Raw genomic sequence first — 15790 nt, 5'->3', positions numbered from 1 at the left:
AGTTGTGGGAACAATATGTCTCGCTTTAGATTGTTAAGCAACTCGGCCTTTGGGCCTTATGTACCCTATTTTTCCCGGATCGAAGGGAAACGTATCCATCTCCTTTTCAAGGCTAATAGGGCCTGGGTCAAAAGGCACATCCAGGTCACCAGGGGGCATCTCTAGCAGCGGAGGGGCCGATGGTGTAGCAGTCGGATTAGTAAAAGAACCCACAGCTCCCTCACTGTCTGGCAAACCCCACGTTTCTGACTGTGGCCCCCCATGGCTCTTTAAGGCCTCAGAGACTGCTCGTCAGTTGCCGAGCAATCCCACCGCAACCTTGTCATTTTTAGTAGCAGAGTCCCACACCTTGACTTCAATTTTCGACCCCCATGGCCATGCTCCCACATCTCTCCCTTCTTTATTAACATCAACCATCTTCTTGACATGAAGTATTACTCCATGTATCACGATGGGATGACTTCTGATTCTTGAGTCTGCCTGCTCAAGAAGGAGAAAATGCCTATGGCTTGAAGTGGAAGTAAGCAGAAAAATTTATTATGTAGCAGAGCATTACTTGTATACATTGTGTATTTGAAGAGGACTAGCAATTTCTTAATTAGCTTGTCAGCTTTTGGGGAACCACCTTGCCTTCACTGGAAGTCTTCAAATCTTATACTCGCTTTCCTTTTGTTTCTCTCTTCCTTGTTAATTTTTGAACTTCTGAGATGTAAAAATGTAATTTGAAAGAGATCGCTGCAGCTATGCAACACTAGTTTTCCGCTACTTGGAGAGTATGCCACATCCTTAAAAGCAAACATTAATGAATTCTGCAATATGCTATTCTACCATTCCAGAGCCTCTACTAGCTGGAAATAAATTGACACTATGCAAAATGTTCAGTCTAGCTAGAAATCTTGAATATCAAGAACTAAATCCAATCCAGGGGATTGAGAAGCAGGTTCCTGAGGTACAGAAATAATCCTAATTTGATCACAGGAGGACAAGAGAGTATTTTGAAGCTCTCAGTCCCTGGCTGAGAGAAGGCTTTACATTTCAGCCCCGTGCAGCAGAAGAGCTGGTATTTCAGTGCACCCTTGGCTTGCTGTGTTCTTCCGGAGCAGGTTTTCATATTCTGGTCACAAAATACTGGGCAGAATATTGAAGTATGTACTCAGGCAAACTCAGTACTCAGGGAGTCAAGATGTACTGTGTTTTTCCATCTCTAGGTTAAAACAGAAATTAAGTGTTGGGAAGTTTTGTGACGGTCATGAGCTGTGTTATGATAAATTGGATTAAATTCTTTAAATACTATATGGTCTGAAAGAGTCCAGTATCTGGCCCTCTGCTTGGTCCTCATGCAGAATAACTTGGTATAGAGGAGATTCAGTGTACATAGTCTCTCTCTCTCATGTAGCTTTCAGTTTCACCATTATCTTCATAATGATAAATGATAAATGCTACCAGCGACAGCCCCACAGAAATCATGCTGCTAGGGTACTAGGACAGAAAATTTTGAAGCGGTGAGGGTTTTTTTTTGTTTGTTTGTTTGTTTGCTTGTTTTTTAATACATGGCAATCTACTTGCCTTCTCAAAGGAGTGGGAGAAGGTGACAGACTCCTCACCTCTGTGGGAGTGTTGCCATGGAGGTCAACAAGCCCCATGGTTGGTGATAACATTTGACTCAATTCAGGAGACACCTTGCTGTCTCGGACTGCTTGTTCTCTGGCCGTTAAGAGATTAAAGTTGTTGGGTGTTTGCTGTTGATGGGCAAAGTTGTTTGACCAATGAATAGTTAGTGGAAACGTACTGCTGTTGAGCGAATGGTATAAGAAGGGAGCCTGTCCTCAGTAAAGGAGTTGAAGTAAGAGTTGAAATTATATTATCAATAAAGAAGTAGCAGTCACTGATCCTAAAAGAACCCTGGTGTCTGTGTGGTCCTTATGCCACACACCTCTGAACAACAGCAAGAAGAAAACAAAGTCTTAGCTTCCATGTAGTGTTACAAGCCCTGGTCTTTTCAATCCTGTAAAATTTATGAACTCTGATCATTTCTAATAGAGAAGGAGAATGCCTATCGGAATTTTTGTGACTTTTAATATCCTTGTTGTTTGGTAATAAATACAGAACGTGTTTAGTGTGCAGATACTGTTCTGAAAACTGCTAGAATGTACAGTCTGTAACCATAAAAAATGTAGCATTTGGTATTTGATTTTTTTTTCAAGTGCTACAGCACTTTGTGCAGGATAGATTTTTTTGATGTCTTTCAATGTGCTTTTATCATCATAACAGAAGTTCTTAGTGACTCATACTATAAAAGCAGCAATCTGTTAATGAGGCATTTACCTTCAAATGCTTGAAATGCCATCTTGAGTGGTTTTAAGTATTAAGTTATGATAATATAACTGCACTATACTTTAACAATTATCTGTATTTAAATTCCCACTCTGACTTTTAGTAAGTGTGTTTGAGCATCCATCAGCCCCTGAATACAGGGTCCACCTTTCTCAAAACTATTTTTCTGAGAGAATTTAATCAAATAATTTAAGCACTGGGGCTGTAATTCTGCTGCCTTACATCATGTAGTTGGTGCCTTTTGACAATGATGGTATTTGTTTCCAACTTACATTCTGCAAGTTCAAGAATTTACAAATCCACATACCTTCAAGATCAAAGCAGTCAATTTTACTGCAGATAATAGACTTTGGGCCCAAAAGGTAACGCAAAGAGTAAAGCAAAGAAACAGTAATGCTTACATAGTTTTATTGTGGCTGTAATGCAGAGCCATAGGAGAGCCTCTGGCATAAAACCAAAAAAAAACAAAAACAAAACAAAACAAAACAAAACAAAAAAAAAAAAAAAAAAAAAAACACAGCCAAGTGCAAATAACAAGAGAACATGGTTAAACCATCAGAACACCTGTGTAACAGTGCCCTAAATCTTCACAACTTCTCCGCATCCTGTCAGAAGATGCACTTCTTGCTTGCTCTTGCGGTCCCATTACTCTCCTGATGGTCTGCTTATGGAAGAACACAGAGTCAGTTCTTCATTTTGTTTGCCAGATGATGATCCTGAGAGTAGAGTACCCAGGGATGCTGTTTTGCCCGTTCTTAGCCCCGTTACCCTACTTGTCTCCCTATGTGTTGTCACTTATTCAGGAGAGAATTATTAGCATCCTGTCCCCCATTAAGTGCATTAAATGAGCATTGCATTCAAATGCAAAGCTGCACTTTTTTTTTTTTTTTTTTTAAGACTTGTGCATACCACAGCGATCTTCATTTTTGAACTTGCTTTCCAATATTCCGTTTCTTCAGACAGCTGCCTCACTGTTACCTGTGAGGTTTTTGCAGATGATAAATGCTACATTTGCTAGATTTTAAACTTTATCAGGCGCTGTACTGGTAAACTGTCTTTTCCACACATGGTAAGGTTGTTGCTTCTTTTGAAAGACATCATGCAACAGCCTGTGCACTGTGGTGCTGTCAGAAACATATGCCACATAATAAAGATGTATGCACTGTGTAAGTCAGCCCTGACAATCCCAGACTGCTTCTGTGCTCTGCTATTACAGTGACTAAGTCTTGAGAGGCATAACATTCAAAGCTTGTGCTTGTTTTTTTTTTTTGGTTGTCCTTTTGGTGTGGTATCTGTGTTTCCTGTTTCCTGGCCAGTTATTTCAGAACTAATTAACTTATTTTAAATGAGTGCAGATTTTTTTTTCCAGTTCCATTTCTTATCTTCCATATAAACATTTATGAAAGTTCATTAGGATGTTTCTGAACATAATGCATGCAAGAAAAACCCCATGACTTACTTAGTGTGTGTATCCTGATGGCTGTTACCACTTGGCAAAATGATTTTAGAATCTGTTGTTTGATTAAATACTGAATACCTGGTTAAGACACTTACGTAGTAGGGTTTTGTTTGTGTGTATTTTTTGCCCTTTTTTTTTTTTTTTTTTTTTTTAACATCTTATAATTGCTGACTTGGAATGAAAAGCATTAAATGAGCGCATAATGGGGAATTCTCCTTAAATATTCCATTAACAAGTATGCCTGAGAACTCTGTTCTGTCATACTGAAATAAATTGAGAGGAACGCTGAAGTGAATGGAAGAATGAGACTACGTCACATTAAAATCACCATGATGATAATAGAAAAGTCATATAACGGATGTTGCTATCAAATCTTGACCTCTTTTTTTGTTTGTTTTTAATTTGATACACAGAAATGTTGTTACTTATTCCAGCTCTGACCTTTCCAAAGTACAGGCTTCATTGTAAGGAATGAATCCAGAAAAATTGTTGGGACCTTGTTTAAGTAGGGACTGCAGATGTGTTTTAAGTGACTATAAAATGCCAATAGGAAATTACAATAGCAAACTTGCTAGACAAAAAGCAAACAAAAAGGTAGTGATGGAGGTTGTTTTTGCTAAGGATTTGGTACTGAATATAAGACTTGTGTTTTACAGCATAGCTGAGGTTGGAAGAGACCTCCGGAGGTCATTTGGTGCAACTCTCCTGCTCAAGCAGGGTTGTCTGGAGCTGGTTGTTTGTCCAGATGGCTTTTTAAGATCTTCACAGAGGTTGGCTCCACAACCTCTCTGGGTAAACTATGCCAGTGCTTGGTCATCCACACAGTGAAATTATTCTGGGCACAAAAATATGAAACTTGACCCTTACCTTGAAATGACCATTGTAATGCTCTCCCAACACAAAAATGAGCCTGAAAGATTTGAAATGATTGCATGAGAAAAGGAGCACAGCAACTAGAAATGGGGAGCAATATTGCTCTGAGATTTTACCTGAATGTTTTCCCCAAGGTTGGACCTGGCAGTTCAGTAAAATATATAGAAGTGCTTCTGAACCAGAAGAGAAATGCAAATGCACTTGATCCAAGGTGTAGCAAGACCTTTTCCATACTGTGTCTGGGAATTGGGTAAGCTGATCATTCACCAAAAAGTTATTTTGTAATCAATTCTCTTTTTTCATTGTGAAAGGAAATGGAACATAAAAGGTTTCCTGAGATTTTGAGCAACATGAGGAGACTTTGCAGAGGATTGCAGATGCTTGGGAAATTTAGGGAATCTTTGCATGGCAAAGGGTTTGGGTGCTGCAGAGCCTACCGAAGTTGTGTCTCTGTAGGTATCCTGCTGATACCAACCTGAATAATTTGCTAGGCAGGATAGAAGAGAGGTGGTCTTGCCTGCTGAAAAGACCTACCTTTTTTTTTTTAATTTTACTTTTGGAAGATCTGAGGGGAGTGATAAAGGGATTTTGCATCTGTCTGAGGATGCAAGGCAAAGAGAAGTGATTTTTTCTGAGAACCAATTTCTCTGAGTGAAAACTTTACTGGGAAGGAAGAAATACACAGTGTTCTGCTCTGAAACTTGTTCCCAGGAAAACAAGCATCTAACTGATATTGAGGGTTAGCTGACAACTTCTAGGAAATGCTAAATGAACTCTTAACGTGATTTGTGTTTTTGTGAAGTTGTGCTTTAGGGCACAGATGGTTTATTCCACCAATAATGTCAAGCAATAATAAATTTGGGTGATCAAAAGGTTGTATCAAATAAAAACTACATTCCCCGTTCATTTTTCTCCTCCCCTGTGTGTTGGTTTCTGAGCCTGTAAGGTATAATTGGTCATACATTCAGATTTTCTCAGTACACTTTCATACCACAAAAATCCCATTGATATTGTTATAAATGAAGATACACCTCAATCTGAATTTAGTAATATTTATAAAAGGCAAGTAAACAGTGCTGGCTGCGCAGGGAGTCTACGCTCTACCAACGCGCACACACTAACTTCGAACTTTCTAAATATACAGAACATTGCTTTTACATACTAAACCCGAGTATGCCTATACGTATGTACAATCAGAAAAGGTATCAATTGAAACATAAACATGGCAAAGTTTTAAAAGGCAAGTGTTTAACAAACAATCCTTTAAGTCTATTACTACTAATGCCCATGACTGGGGGAGCCCAGTTGGAGTTGCTAGTCCTGGTTGAAGTGCTCCCACATCTTCCATAACTTCATTAATTTTTCTCAAATCATATAACAGTCTCCATTTTCCATTCCTTCTCTTGATTACAAACACCGGAGAATTCCAGGGCTAGTTGTGGGAACAATATGTCTCGCTTTAGATTGTTAAGCAACTCGGCCTTTGGGCCTTATGTACCCTATTTTTCCCGGATCGAAGGGAAACGTATCCATCTCCTTTTCAAGGCTAATAGGGCCTGGGTCAAAAGGCACATCCAGGTCACCAGGGGGCATCTCTAGCAGCGGAGGGGCCGATGGTGTAGCAGTCGGATTAGTAAAAGAACCCACAGCTCCCTCACTGTCTGGCAAACCCCACGTTTCTGACTGTGGCCCCCCATGGCTCTTTAAGGCCTCAGAGACTGCTCGTCAGTTGCCGAGCAATCCCACTGCAACCTTGTCACTTTTAGTAGCAGAGTCCCACACCTTGACCTCAATTTGGTCCCATATTTCAGGGTTATAAACTGTCTGATTGTTAATAAAGGGAATAAGCTGTAAGGTTGCCAGGATAGTCTTTGTTTCTAAGGACATATGATTTGCCAAAATGCGCAACTGCTTACCAGTGAGAGGCAGTTGTGTGCGTGGGTCCGCTTCTCTCAGCTTGAGCTTCTTTCCAGCTCCATTGTGCCTGCTTCCAGTGACTTTCTGTACAAGCTTCTTTGAGTAGTTTGCTGAGTTTGGCCGAACCTATCTTCATGAGGCAATCGGTGTCCCTGTTCTTGTTCTGGTCCCTGTTCTGCTAGCCTGTCCCTATTCATTCCTTCTTTCTACTTCTTTATTGATGACATAACTTCATTATATCATGTTGCCTTTTCATCTTGAGGACAGGCTCCCCTCTTATACCCTTTGCCCCATAGCAGTCCTTTTCAAACAACTTTTCACTGGTCAAACAACTTTGTCTGGTAACCAGCAAACACACAGCAACTTCCATGCCTTAAGGGCTGGAGAACAAGCAACCCAATGGCATGGCATCTCCCGAATCACCCTTTTTTGTTCCCTCTAAACTCTTTACATTCTTGATGGCCTCATCGTTAAGAGTCTGATGTTATCACCAACCACTGGGCTTGTCAACCCCCATGGCCACACTCCCACATCTCCCCCTTCTTTATTAATATCAACCATCTTCTTGACATGAATTATTACTCCGTATATCACATACTTGTCTCAACTGATTGTTGAATTTTCTGAAATTGAGCACTTAGTTGGTGAGGTCTGCAGGTTGGTTTGCCCTAAGATGCTTGTTGCTGTGGTGTCCCAGTTCTCACTTGACAGCCTTCCCTCAGCTTTTGCATCCCTGTTCATCGAGCTAGTTATGCTGTTTGCTGCCTAATTGGTAACCATGGACTTGCAGTGATGACTGAGAGGGGTGGATCATCTTATGGGGCTCACGTAGCCCTGCTGTGTTCCCTAATGCTCTGCACGTACACAGGTTCTCTCTGCCCAAACAAATGTCTTTTCGCAACTGGGGATCAATCACATACTGGGCTCATAGATCAATTTTACTAACAGAAACATTACCAGATCATTAGATTAGACTTGATCACGGCTTGATCTCATGCTTCTAATCATCTTCTGACAGGTGGAAAGATTTTATAAACAGTTAATGAAATTGAAAATTGGATTAAAACATGAAAGTAATATATGAGATATGAAAACTTGTTATTTAGATGCTAGTAGTCAGAGGGGACACTCAATTTGTTTTCTCATGCTTTTTTTCTAATTTTGGTAAGTTTGAAACTTTTTTTCTGCATTTTAAAATCCCAAGTATTTATTATGCTCAATTTATAATGGGTTAGATGTGTAGCAGATAGTTTGCAACTATATGTTTTACATTGATAGTACAGTTGCAGAATTTTTGTTTATGTTCTAAGCAACAAAACCAGAAAAATAGCAGTCTTCTGCTGGTGATCTCAGAGCAGAATATCTGAGGTAACACATCTTTTCTGGTTGTGCAGGTACAGTGCTTATTCATGGGAATAAAGGCAGGAAAGCTACCAAGCAGTCCAATAATTGGGATTTGTAGTATTTCTGGTATGAGCAATCACCACTGCCTGTAATGATATAATGACTATGCAGTCTAACGACTAAGGAGTGCCAAGCCTCTCTGGGTTTGCCAAAAAAGTGTCTCAGTAGGTCAGGTTGATGGTTGGACCTGGTAATCTTGAAGGTCCTTTCCAACCTAGATGGTTCTGTGATTCTAAGGCCAGTAAGGCATTCAGAGAGCCTGCTAACTTTCATGCTTGGACTGATATCTTAAAGTGCTAACACCTTCAGCTGATAGATGAAGGTGTTAGCACTGGATGGGTTGAATTCTCAAAATATGTGGAAATGAGGCCATTATGTTTTGTCACTTTGTCACCAAAATGCTAATTGTGAAAAGATGTTGGAGTCCTTCAAATTCTTACAGGAAACAAGGCAGGAGAGCTGCTGTCTCTTAATATTAAATTTTTAACAGTACATTATAAATGCTTCCTGTGCATCTGAGAGTGAATTGTAATGGACTGTAATTATGGCATGAATACATGCTGTTTTTGGATTAGAAATACATTGCTAATTAGTTAAGTGCAAATCTGACTGATAGAACAACAAAATGATGGCTGACTTACACATCAGATTTAATTTTTCATTCTGGAATAAAACAAAGCAGAGATTTTTATTTTAAAGTTGCAGAGGAGTTTTAGAAGTTATTTATGAAGTCACTGAATTCTGTAAATTTTACATTTGATTTCTTCAGGATTGTTAATGTCAGTAACAGTTGTGTCTGCTTTATGAAGGTCTCTCAGGCACAAGCATCTCCTTTGAGTGCTGCTGCTAGAAGCAGAAGTGCTCCTTCAGCAGAGTGCAAGGTTTGTGTTCCCTGATAGAAGCCTTCTGACACAACACACTGTACTGCTGCTTTTTAAAAACAGTTAGTGATTTATCTGTGGGTGATAGTGTATGAATTCCAGCTCTTCATTTCTTGAGGCTGCTGGTTGTCCTATTGAAATCAGTTGGACTTCACAGGTCGAGGGTTTGGGTCCAGGAATGGCACAGCCTTGAGCACTGTTAGCAGCTACAAGGGGTGGCAGTGATCAGCTCGGTGACATTTGATGCTTCTTAATATTTGCTTTTTATGTAAGGTGTGAACATGGGAGAACGTGAAACAGCTCCTCCTGGCTTTTGAACCTGAAAACTCAAAGCTTTAAATGTGTATTGTTTGGTGGCTCTTAAAAAATAAATGTCTGGATGGGTTTAAATCAGTGAACTAATTGATCCCTGACTCTTCTGGAGAATTTTCCCCGCTTAACAATGATGAGATAATTATTTCTTTAAGCAAAATACCATCAGTCCCTCCAGTTAATGTTTTTGTTTGCTAGGAGTGAGAAAGCAGGCTTTACTCTTAAGATTTACATCAAGTTTTTCCTTACTTGTAAAGGTGGGCACTCTTCATGAAGCTCTCATTGCCAGAGATCGTAGCTACTGAAGGAGTGAATTAACATGCAGTATACTAATTTATTTTCCTGTCCTTCAGTTGCAGAGAGGGGAGTCTAAATATTTCAGCGACCGAGACTTTGAAATTCCTGCTCCTTACTAAGTAACAACAGCAACAAAAGCTATTCATAGCAATAACACTAAACAGTGAGGCAACAGCCCCAGACAGCTTATAGGCAGCATCTCACCATGAGCATGAATGTTAACTGGTTTTGCACTGAATGCCTCTGTGAAAACAAAGAGCACTGAGAAAATAAAGATCAAACCAAAACCAAAAGAAAGATTTTTTTATTGCTATGTTTTACTTTGCTGGCAGACCAGAGCAAAGGTTTTCTGAACATTTAAAAGATGAAAAAGGTGAAGAATCCCAGAAGCGATTTATCTTGAAGCGAGCTAACTCTAGTATTGATAAAGAAGACAATCAGGTTGGTTCTCGGTTCGAGAGTTGCTGAAATTTTTTTTTTGTTTGTTTGTTTTTTTTGAAGGTGGGCTGACTGATGTTATTGTTGTTCTTTTGTTGTTGCTCTCTTCCTCCTCCTCTTCCTTCTTCTTCTCTTCCTCTGCCTCCTCCTCCTCCTTTTGCCCTCCCATCCCGTCCCCCCAGCCTCCTCTGGTGTACGTACTGTGGGTAGCATCGAGCCCTGGTGTGGCTGCTTCAGCCGTGGCAGTATGTGGGTCTGCATGGGTGGTTTGCTTGGCGCAGGACTTGCTGCATGCCTACAGGGGGGAGAATGCCGAAGCTCCGGGCTGTGTGGAAAGGCTGTGTCAGTTGCATTTCTAAATGTCTTGCGTAACTATGGCAGTTGTTCCACTCCCTACAGCTTTCTCCTTCAGTTGTACCCATTCAGAGTTGGATTTCAGTATGGACCGATGATAAACTGGTGTAGCCCAAAAAGGAGAAAAAAAAAAGCCCCAAACAAACATGTGATGGTGAGGCCAGGTTGCTTTTTAAACCATCCTAAAATAAGCTTTCACCAAAGAAGAAACTGTTTCATCTTTTAGTTCCCTCCCTTCTCCTTTGCCCTCACCATGTTTTACTTGTCTGTATGACTTACTTGCTTGTTGTGCATGTACTGTGGCAGAAGTGTCTCCCTGTGTTGCTTGTCCTATAACACTACATTGCCATAGGTGAGTCAGATGCCTAGGGGAGTGCCAGGGATACCCGTGCATTTGTGCTGCCTTCACAAGCGAGTGTTGTGCTGTTTTGATCTCATGCAACCTGTGTATGTGGAATATATTAACAAACCAGAAAAATAAAAATCAAAACGGGTTCTGACGTGAATTGCTGTTCTGAGAAAATTCTCACAGGTAAGTAGACTGTGTGTGTTTTCTTTGCTTAGGCTGTATTTGTTGGAGGTACTTGCCAATGAGTCTCTGAATTGGCACTCTCCTTCGTGTTTTCAGTAAACGACTGATTTTCCTTTTTTGGTTTGTCTGTTTTGTTTTGTTTTACTTTTTGTTCTGTTTTGTTTTGTTTTTCCCCTTGTCTTTACATTGTATATAGCAGCCTTGCCAGTTATGCTGCATCTCAGTTGGCTTCAAAAACAAAACCCAGACATTTTCAGGGTGTGGTGAATGTGGGGATCAACCTAAGGAAAGCAGCATGACCAATTTCACAAGGTGCTGGTTGGGTGGAGAAAGAGCAATGCTTGAAACCTAATTGCAAATGAAGCCTTTCTTGCTGGGGATCCTCCTCTGTTCCCTCCCTCCCTCCCTCCCTCAGGATACAGCCATTTCCTGCACTGTGGTTTATTTAGGGGCTAAAGGGACCACAATTTTCCCAGTGAAACTGAAGTTAAATGTTCCTTGTGGTGTGGAAATGGCTAAAAGTCTTATGCCAAACATTTGGGACTTCTCCTTGTCAAGACAGCTTTTGGTGGGTTTCTTTTAGGGCTTGTAGCTTAGTTCTTATTGCCTGGTTTCCCTCTTTTCTTCCTTGAGAAAGCCATAGGTAGCACGGTACTGCCTTCCCCCCTGCTCCTCATGCCCCTAGGAGAGATGAGAAATGGTAGCAGTCAAAAGCAATGGCACTTAGGCTTGGGGTGAGAACATCTGAATTTAGGACTGCAGGTTCACAGGCGTTGAGCAGAAAGCCTCCTTTCAGCCCCTTGACTCTGCGGGCAGCATCTACCTGGAAAGCTTTGGGTGCCCGGCCCAAGACACGGTGCTTTGTGCACCACTGTAGGAATGAAAGCTATCGTTTTCATGCTTCATTTGTTTGAGTGAAAATTGATTATTCTCAGCTGACAGTTTCTTAATGGCAGTTTTTAACAGCTCAACTTATATAACCCTCCTGGTTTTTTTTCTGCTCAGCAAAACAGAATTCTTCCATTTAGAGATGACAGACGAAGTAAATCAATTGAAGAGAGAGAAGAGGAGTATCAGAGAGTGAGGGAGAGAATATTTGCACAAGATGTGAGTAGTTGTTTTCATTGTCCCTTTAGTGCCATACCTTTCCTGGTAGTCAGACAGTATTCTCCCCCTCCGATGTGAATGCTGCAACTGGATTTGCACTGTGGAGCTGGAGATGACAGGGACAGGCACCTGGAGAAGAGGCTCTTAGAGGAGCTTGAGAAGTGCTGAGCTTGCTTTCTGGAGGAGGAGGAGATGATGATGATAAGAGTTGCAGAGAGATGGATAGAGAGAAGAGATGAGACCCAGCATGTTGTCCAAGGAGTGCTTATCCTGTTTCTTTGAATGTTTGTGTTTGTGTGGTCAAGGTTTTCTTTTTCCTTCTCTTTTGCCAACCAAAGAGCAGTGATTTAAATGGACACTTTCAATGATTTGAAGTAGTAGGATCACATATGCCTCTAGCTAGATCAATTTTTTTCAAGCAGTATTCTGCAGAGCCTCCTGATGGTTATGTGCTTTAGACCACTGCTGTAGGACTGAGGACATTAAGAACAAAGAAAAAACAGAGGTTAAATGTTAAGTTGCACTTTTTTTAAAAAAATGACCAATTATTTCTGCCACCAGAAAGAGTTGTTGTTGATGATTTTACTGTGAAAGAAATAAAAAGGAAATGGCATTGTAATTCCTGTGTTACCAAAAAAATGAGAACTTTCACAACAAAGCTACACGAAAACATTTAAATTAGAAACATCTGTGAGCTCTACCTCATGTTTCTGAAAAAAAGAAAAACGTAATTTGCTGTACTACTGTAATGAAAGGATCCTAAAAGGGGAGAGAAGAAAGAAGTGGAGGAAGTTAACATTTTATTGTTTTATCTCACATCTCAGTGGAAGCTCTTTCACTTAGAGGAAGGTGGGAACAAAACCAATTAAAACTTACTGAATCATATTTGGCAGTGTCCTTTTAAATTAAATCTGTTCATAAGTTGCAGGACTAATACCTCTTTAAGGTGTCCTTATATATTGCTCTGGTTTTGGAGTTTCACACATCTGAATTATTTGTGCTGTAGCAGAATGCATTCTATAGTTTTAAGGTGTGTTGTCTCATTTGTGATAAGTAATTTTGCTTGTTTATAAGTAGTTTGCTGAATGTTTGTAGGCTGGCTTTTTCTTTCTTAACTGTGAAAGTCCCAGTAAAAGCAGAAGTCCTTCAGTTTGCATTGTGCTTTCAGCATGTGGGTCTGATGTAACTATTGTCACAATATATACAATAGAGTTGCTGAGTCATTCTTGATCCTCTTTTTGCAACCTGTCTCCTATATGAAAGTTGCAGTTTATGGCTTATAACAAAGGAGCTTTTGCAAAACCAAAAATATTAAAAAAAAAAAAAAAAAAAAAAAAAAAAAAAAAAAAAAAGGAAGGGGGGAGGGTTGAAGCAGACTGCAAATGAGGCAAAACATCATTAAAAATACCACATGGAAAGTTGTGGCCAAAAAAAGTCATTTATATCATGAGCAGCAGCTAGAAATGCCAGGCTGGGAAACTGAAATGGCTGGAGAAGTGTGCTGAAACTCATTCCCCAATGTGCTGCTGTTTTTATCTTTAGACTTGTGAACTTTGAGGGCAGGCAAGTGGTGAGCTTGTAGTTGCCCACAGCTGGAGGTTGGTGTGATCTTTTGGGTTAGCATCTCCAAGTAGCAAGTGACAGTGTGGTTTGTGGTAGGCATCTTAAGTGGATTGGGAGTGAGCTTTTTTAAAGATCAGCAATGTAGATATCTCTCCCTCTCTCTCTCATATCCATTCATTCTCTCTCTCTCTCTCTGCTGTTGCAGGTGCTAGTGAGCCAGGAATACATCATGTTGCAGTGAATTTCAGCACTAATTCAGTACTAATAATATGAATAGGAATTTGTTTCTTAGCTGAGTTTTTTTTGTGTGGAGCACTCCTCGCAGATGAGGTGTTTCTAGGGTGATGTCAAAGTGTTGTAGTAGTGAACAATGTAATTTTTTGGTCAATTTTAAGAGGGGCTTCATATCATAGGTAGCCACTTGCTGCATGTAGGACTTCATAGTTTTAGAGGATTTTGTGATTGTTTGTTATTTCCCCACGTTTCTCTGAGGTAGGTACCTAAGCATGTAAGTCTTGTCATCTTGCAAATTACAGACACAGAAAGAGAGACAGGGAACGATTAATCATACAGTATTCTTATTATCTCTATGCTATTCACACTCCTGTAGTCAAGCTTTTATTAGTGCCTTGCTTATGAACCTTAGAAAGTGGATTACAGATATTTCACTTCTAATTAGAGTATGCATGAAGAAGGTTTGCATGAGAAGTCTCCAAAGGGCAGCAATGAAGGTCAAGAATACTGCCATAACTTCTTTCATCTAGCATTACTCTAAATATGCCTCAAGTATCCCAAACTCTGGGCAACCTATCAGCCCAAGAATCAGAATTTAGAACAAAATTTAGGAGGAAAAGGCAGCCCAGTTACAGGGGAAAAAAATTCTGTGCATGTTACTAGTGCTGTGAAAAATGTCTTAACGTGGCCCTCACATGTTGGTTAACAGAAAGCTTGCTTGCCCTTCTTTTGATTATTTTATTTTTGCAGCACTCTAGTGCACCAGATATCTTCATCTCCAAGTGGAAGTTTTAACGAAATAAATATGTTCATGAATAATGCCATCATTATGACAGCCCTTATGATGATTAGTCTGATATTAGTCAGTTTAAATTACACTCTCTGTCAAGTTTTCCATCTGCTGTGTTGGCTATCATTAATTTTGATAAGGGGAGCTGGAGGTTTTAATGACTCCTGTCGTGTAGAGTCATAGCAGGTGGCAGGGACTGAGAGAAAAGCATGTTAATGAATTATTTTAATGAAAGGATTGGTGAATAAAGGATTAATGAAGATCAAAATATAAGGGTCGATGAACAAATATTTAATGCATTTGATCACTTAAGCTCACTGAAATAAGAACTGCAAAGCATGTACCTCCTAAACTTTTCAGGCTGCTAACAATAAAGCAGCACTGTGTGAGCTCTGTCATTCTATTGTAAAGCCTACAATCATCCTTTCGTAAAACTTACTTTATTGGAAACCTAGCTTTACAACACCTTGTGAATTTTACAAAAAAGTACACTGGAACAGAGAACCTGGAGCATCTGGGACTTGAAAAGAAGTTTCTCATCTGAACTGCTTCAGTTGTTTTTAGTACATTGAAAAACTAATTGCCTCTCCCACCCTTGAACAATCTAAAAGAATAAAAAAAGTATATGTTGTTCTTTCTGTATGCATCAATCCAAATATTACATTGAAATGAGAATCTCAAATGTGTGTGTAAATGGTATAGTGCTTTTGGCTTTTAAGCATGCAGAAAATTGATTCTAAAGACTAGCAATCAAATTACTTAAGGGAAATTTCATTCTTTGAGGTTAATGCGATGTATAACCTCATGAGCCAGAATCACATAAATCACATCCATTGTTCATAAATGCATTCTCTAGTAATTATTGTTTATTCACTGAAAAATGTAGATGCTTTATTAATTACACAAATGCTAGAATTGCCCATGGTACACATGGAACTTATTAAATGAAATACATCACACTTTTTATTTTTGTTTGTTTGTTGTAATGGCTGTTTTTGACTAAGTAGCGTATTATGAAGAGACAGATCCTTTAGATAAATCAAGTCATGATTCTTTTGCTTAAGAAAACATTGAGGATATTTTTGCTCTCTGATTCAAGAGTCACAGAATAAAGTATGAAAAGCTGGCTACACCCTGTCCTATCATTATAATAGGAAGAAGAGCTTTTAAAATAAAGCCAAAACAAAGACATACCTTGTGTTGGCTACCATAAGCCAATAGGTATTAAGACTGCTGTACAGAGCCTGCCTTTGTTGTTGCAGATCAGGCAATAAACATTAGTTGGAAGCCTGAGA

The 15790-nt window shown here is 39.7% G+C and overlaps 1 protein-coding gene across 20 annotated transcripts in view; it reads left to right on the top strand.

Annotated features, from left to right (window-relative positions):
• The window catches only part of ARPP21 (cAMP regulated phosphoprotein 21), a 152709-nt gene that overhangs the window by 57330 nt on the left and 79589 nt on the right, over positions 1 to 15790 (top strand). For 15 of the 20 annotated variants that reach the window (XM_084511656.1, XM_084511654.1, XM_084511658.1 and 12 more), the window contains 2 exons: positions 9810 to 9918; positions 11807 to 11908. The exons of 1 other annotated variant lie outside the window; for it this stretch is intronic. In XM_084511656.1, coding sequence (XP_084367782.1) covers positions 9810 to 9918; positions 11807 to 11908 — 211 coding nt within the window. The remainder of the gene's footprint in view (positions 1 to 9809; positions 9919 to 11806; positions 11909 to 15790) is intronic. 4 more of the 20 variants (XM_084511649.1, XM_084511647.1, XM_084511648.1 and 1 more) reach the window with 1 other exon arrangement.

The sequence above is a fragment of the Aythya ferina genome (assembly GCF_964211825.1).
Source record: "Aythya ferina genome assembly, chromosome: 2".
In the NCBI taxonomy this organism is placed as follows: Eukaryota; Metazoa; Chordata; class Aves; order Anseriformes; family Anatidae; genus Aythya; species Aythya ferina.
Note: the sequence above shows the minus strand (reverse complement) of the source record. Positions and strands in the feature narration are given on the sequence as shown.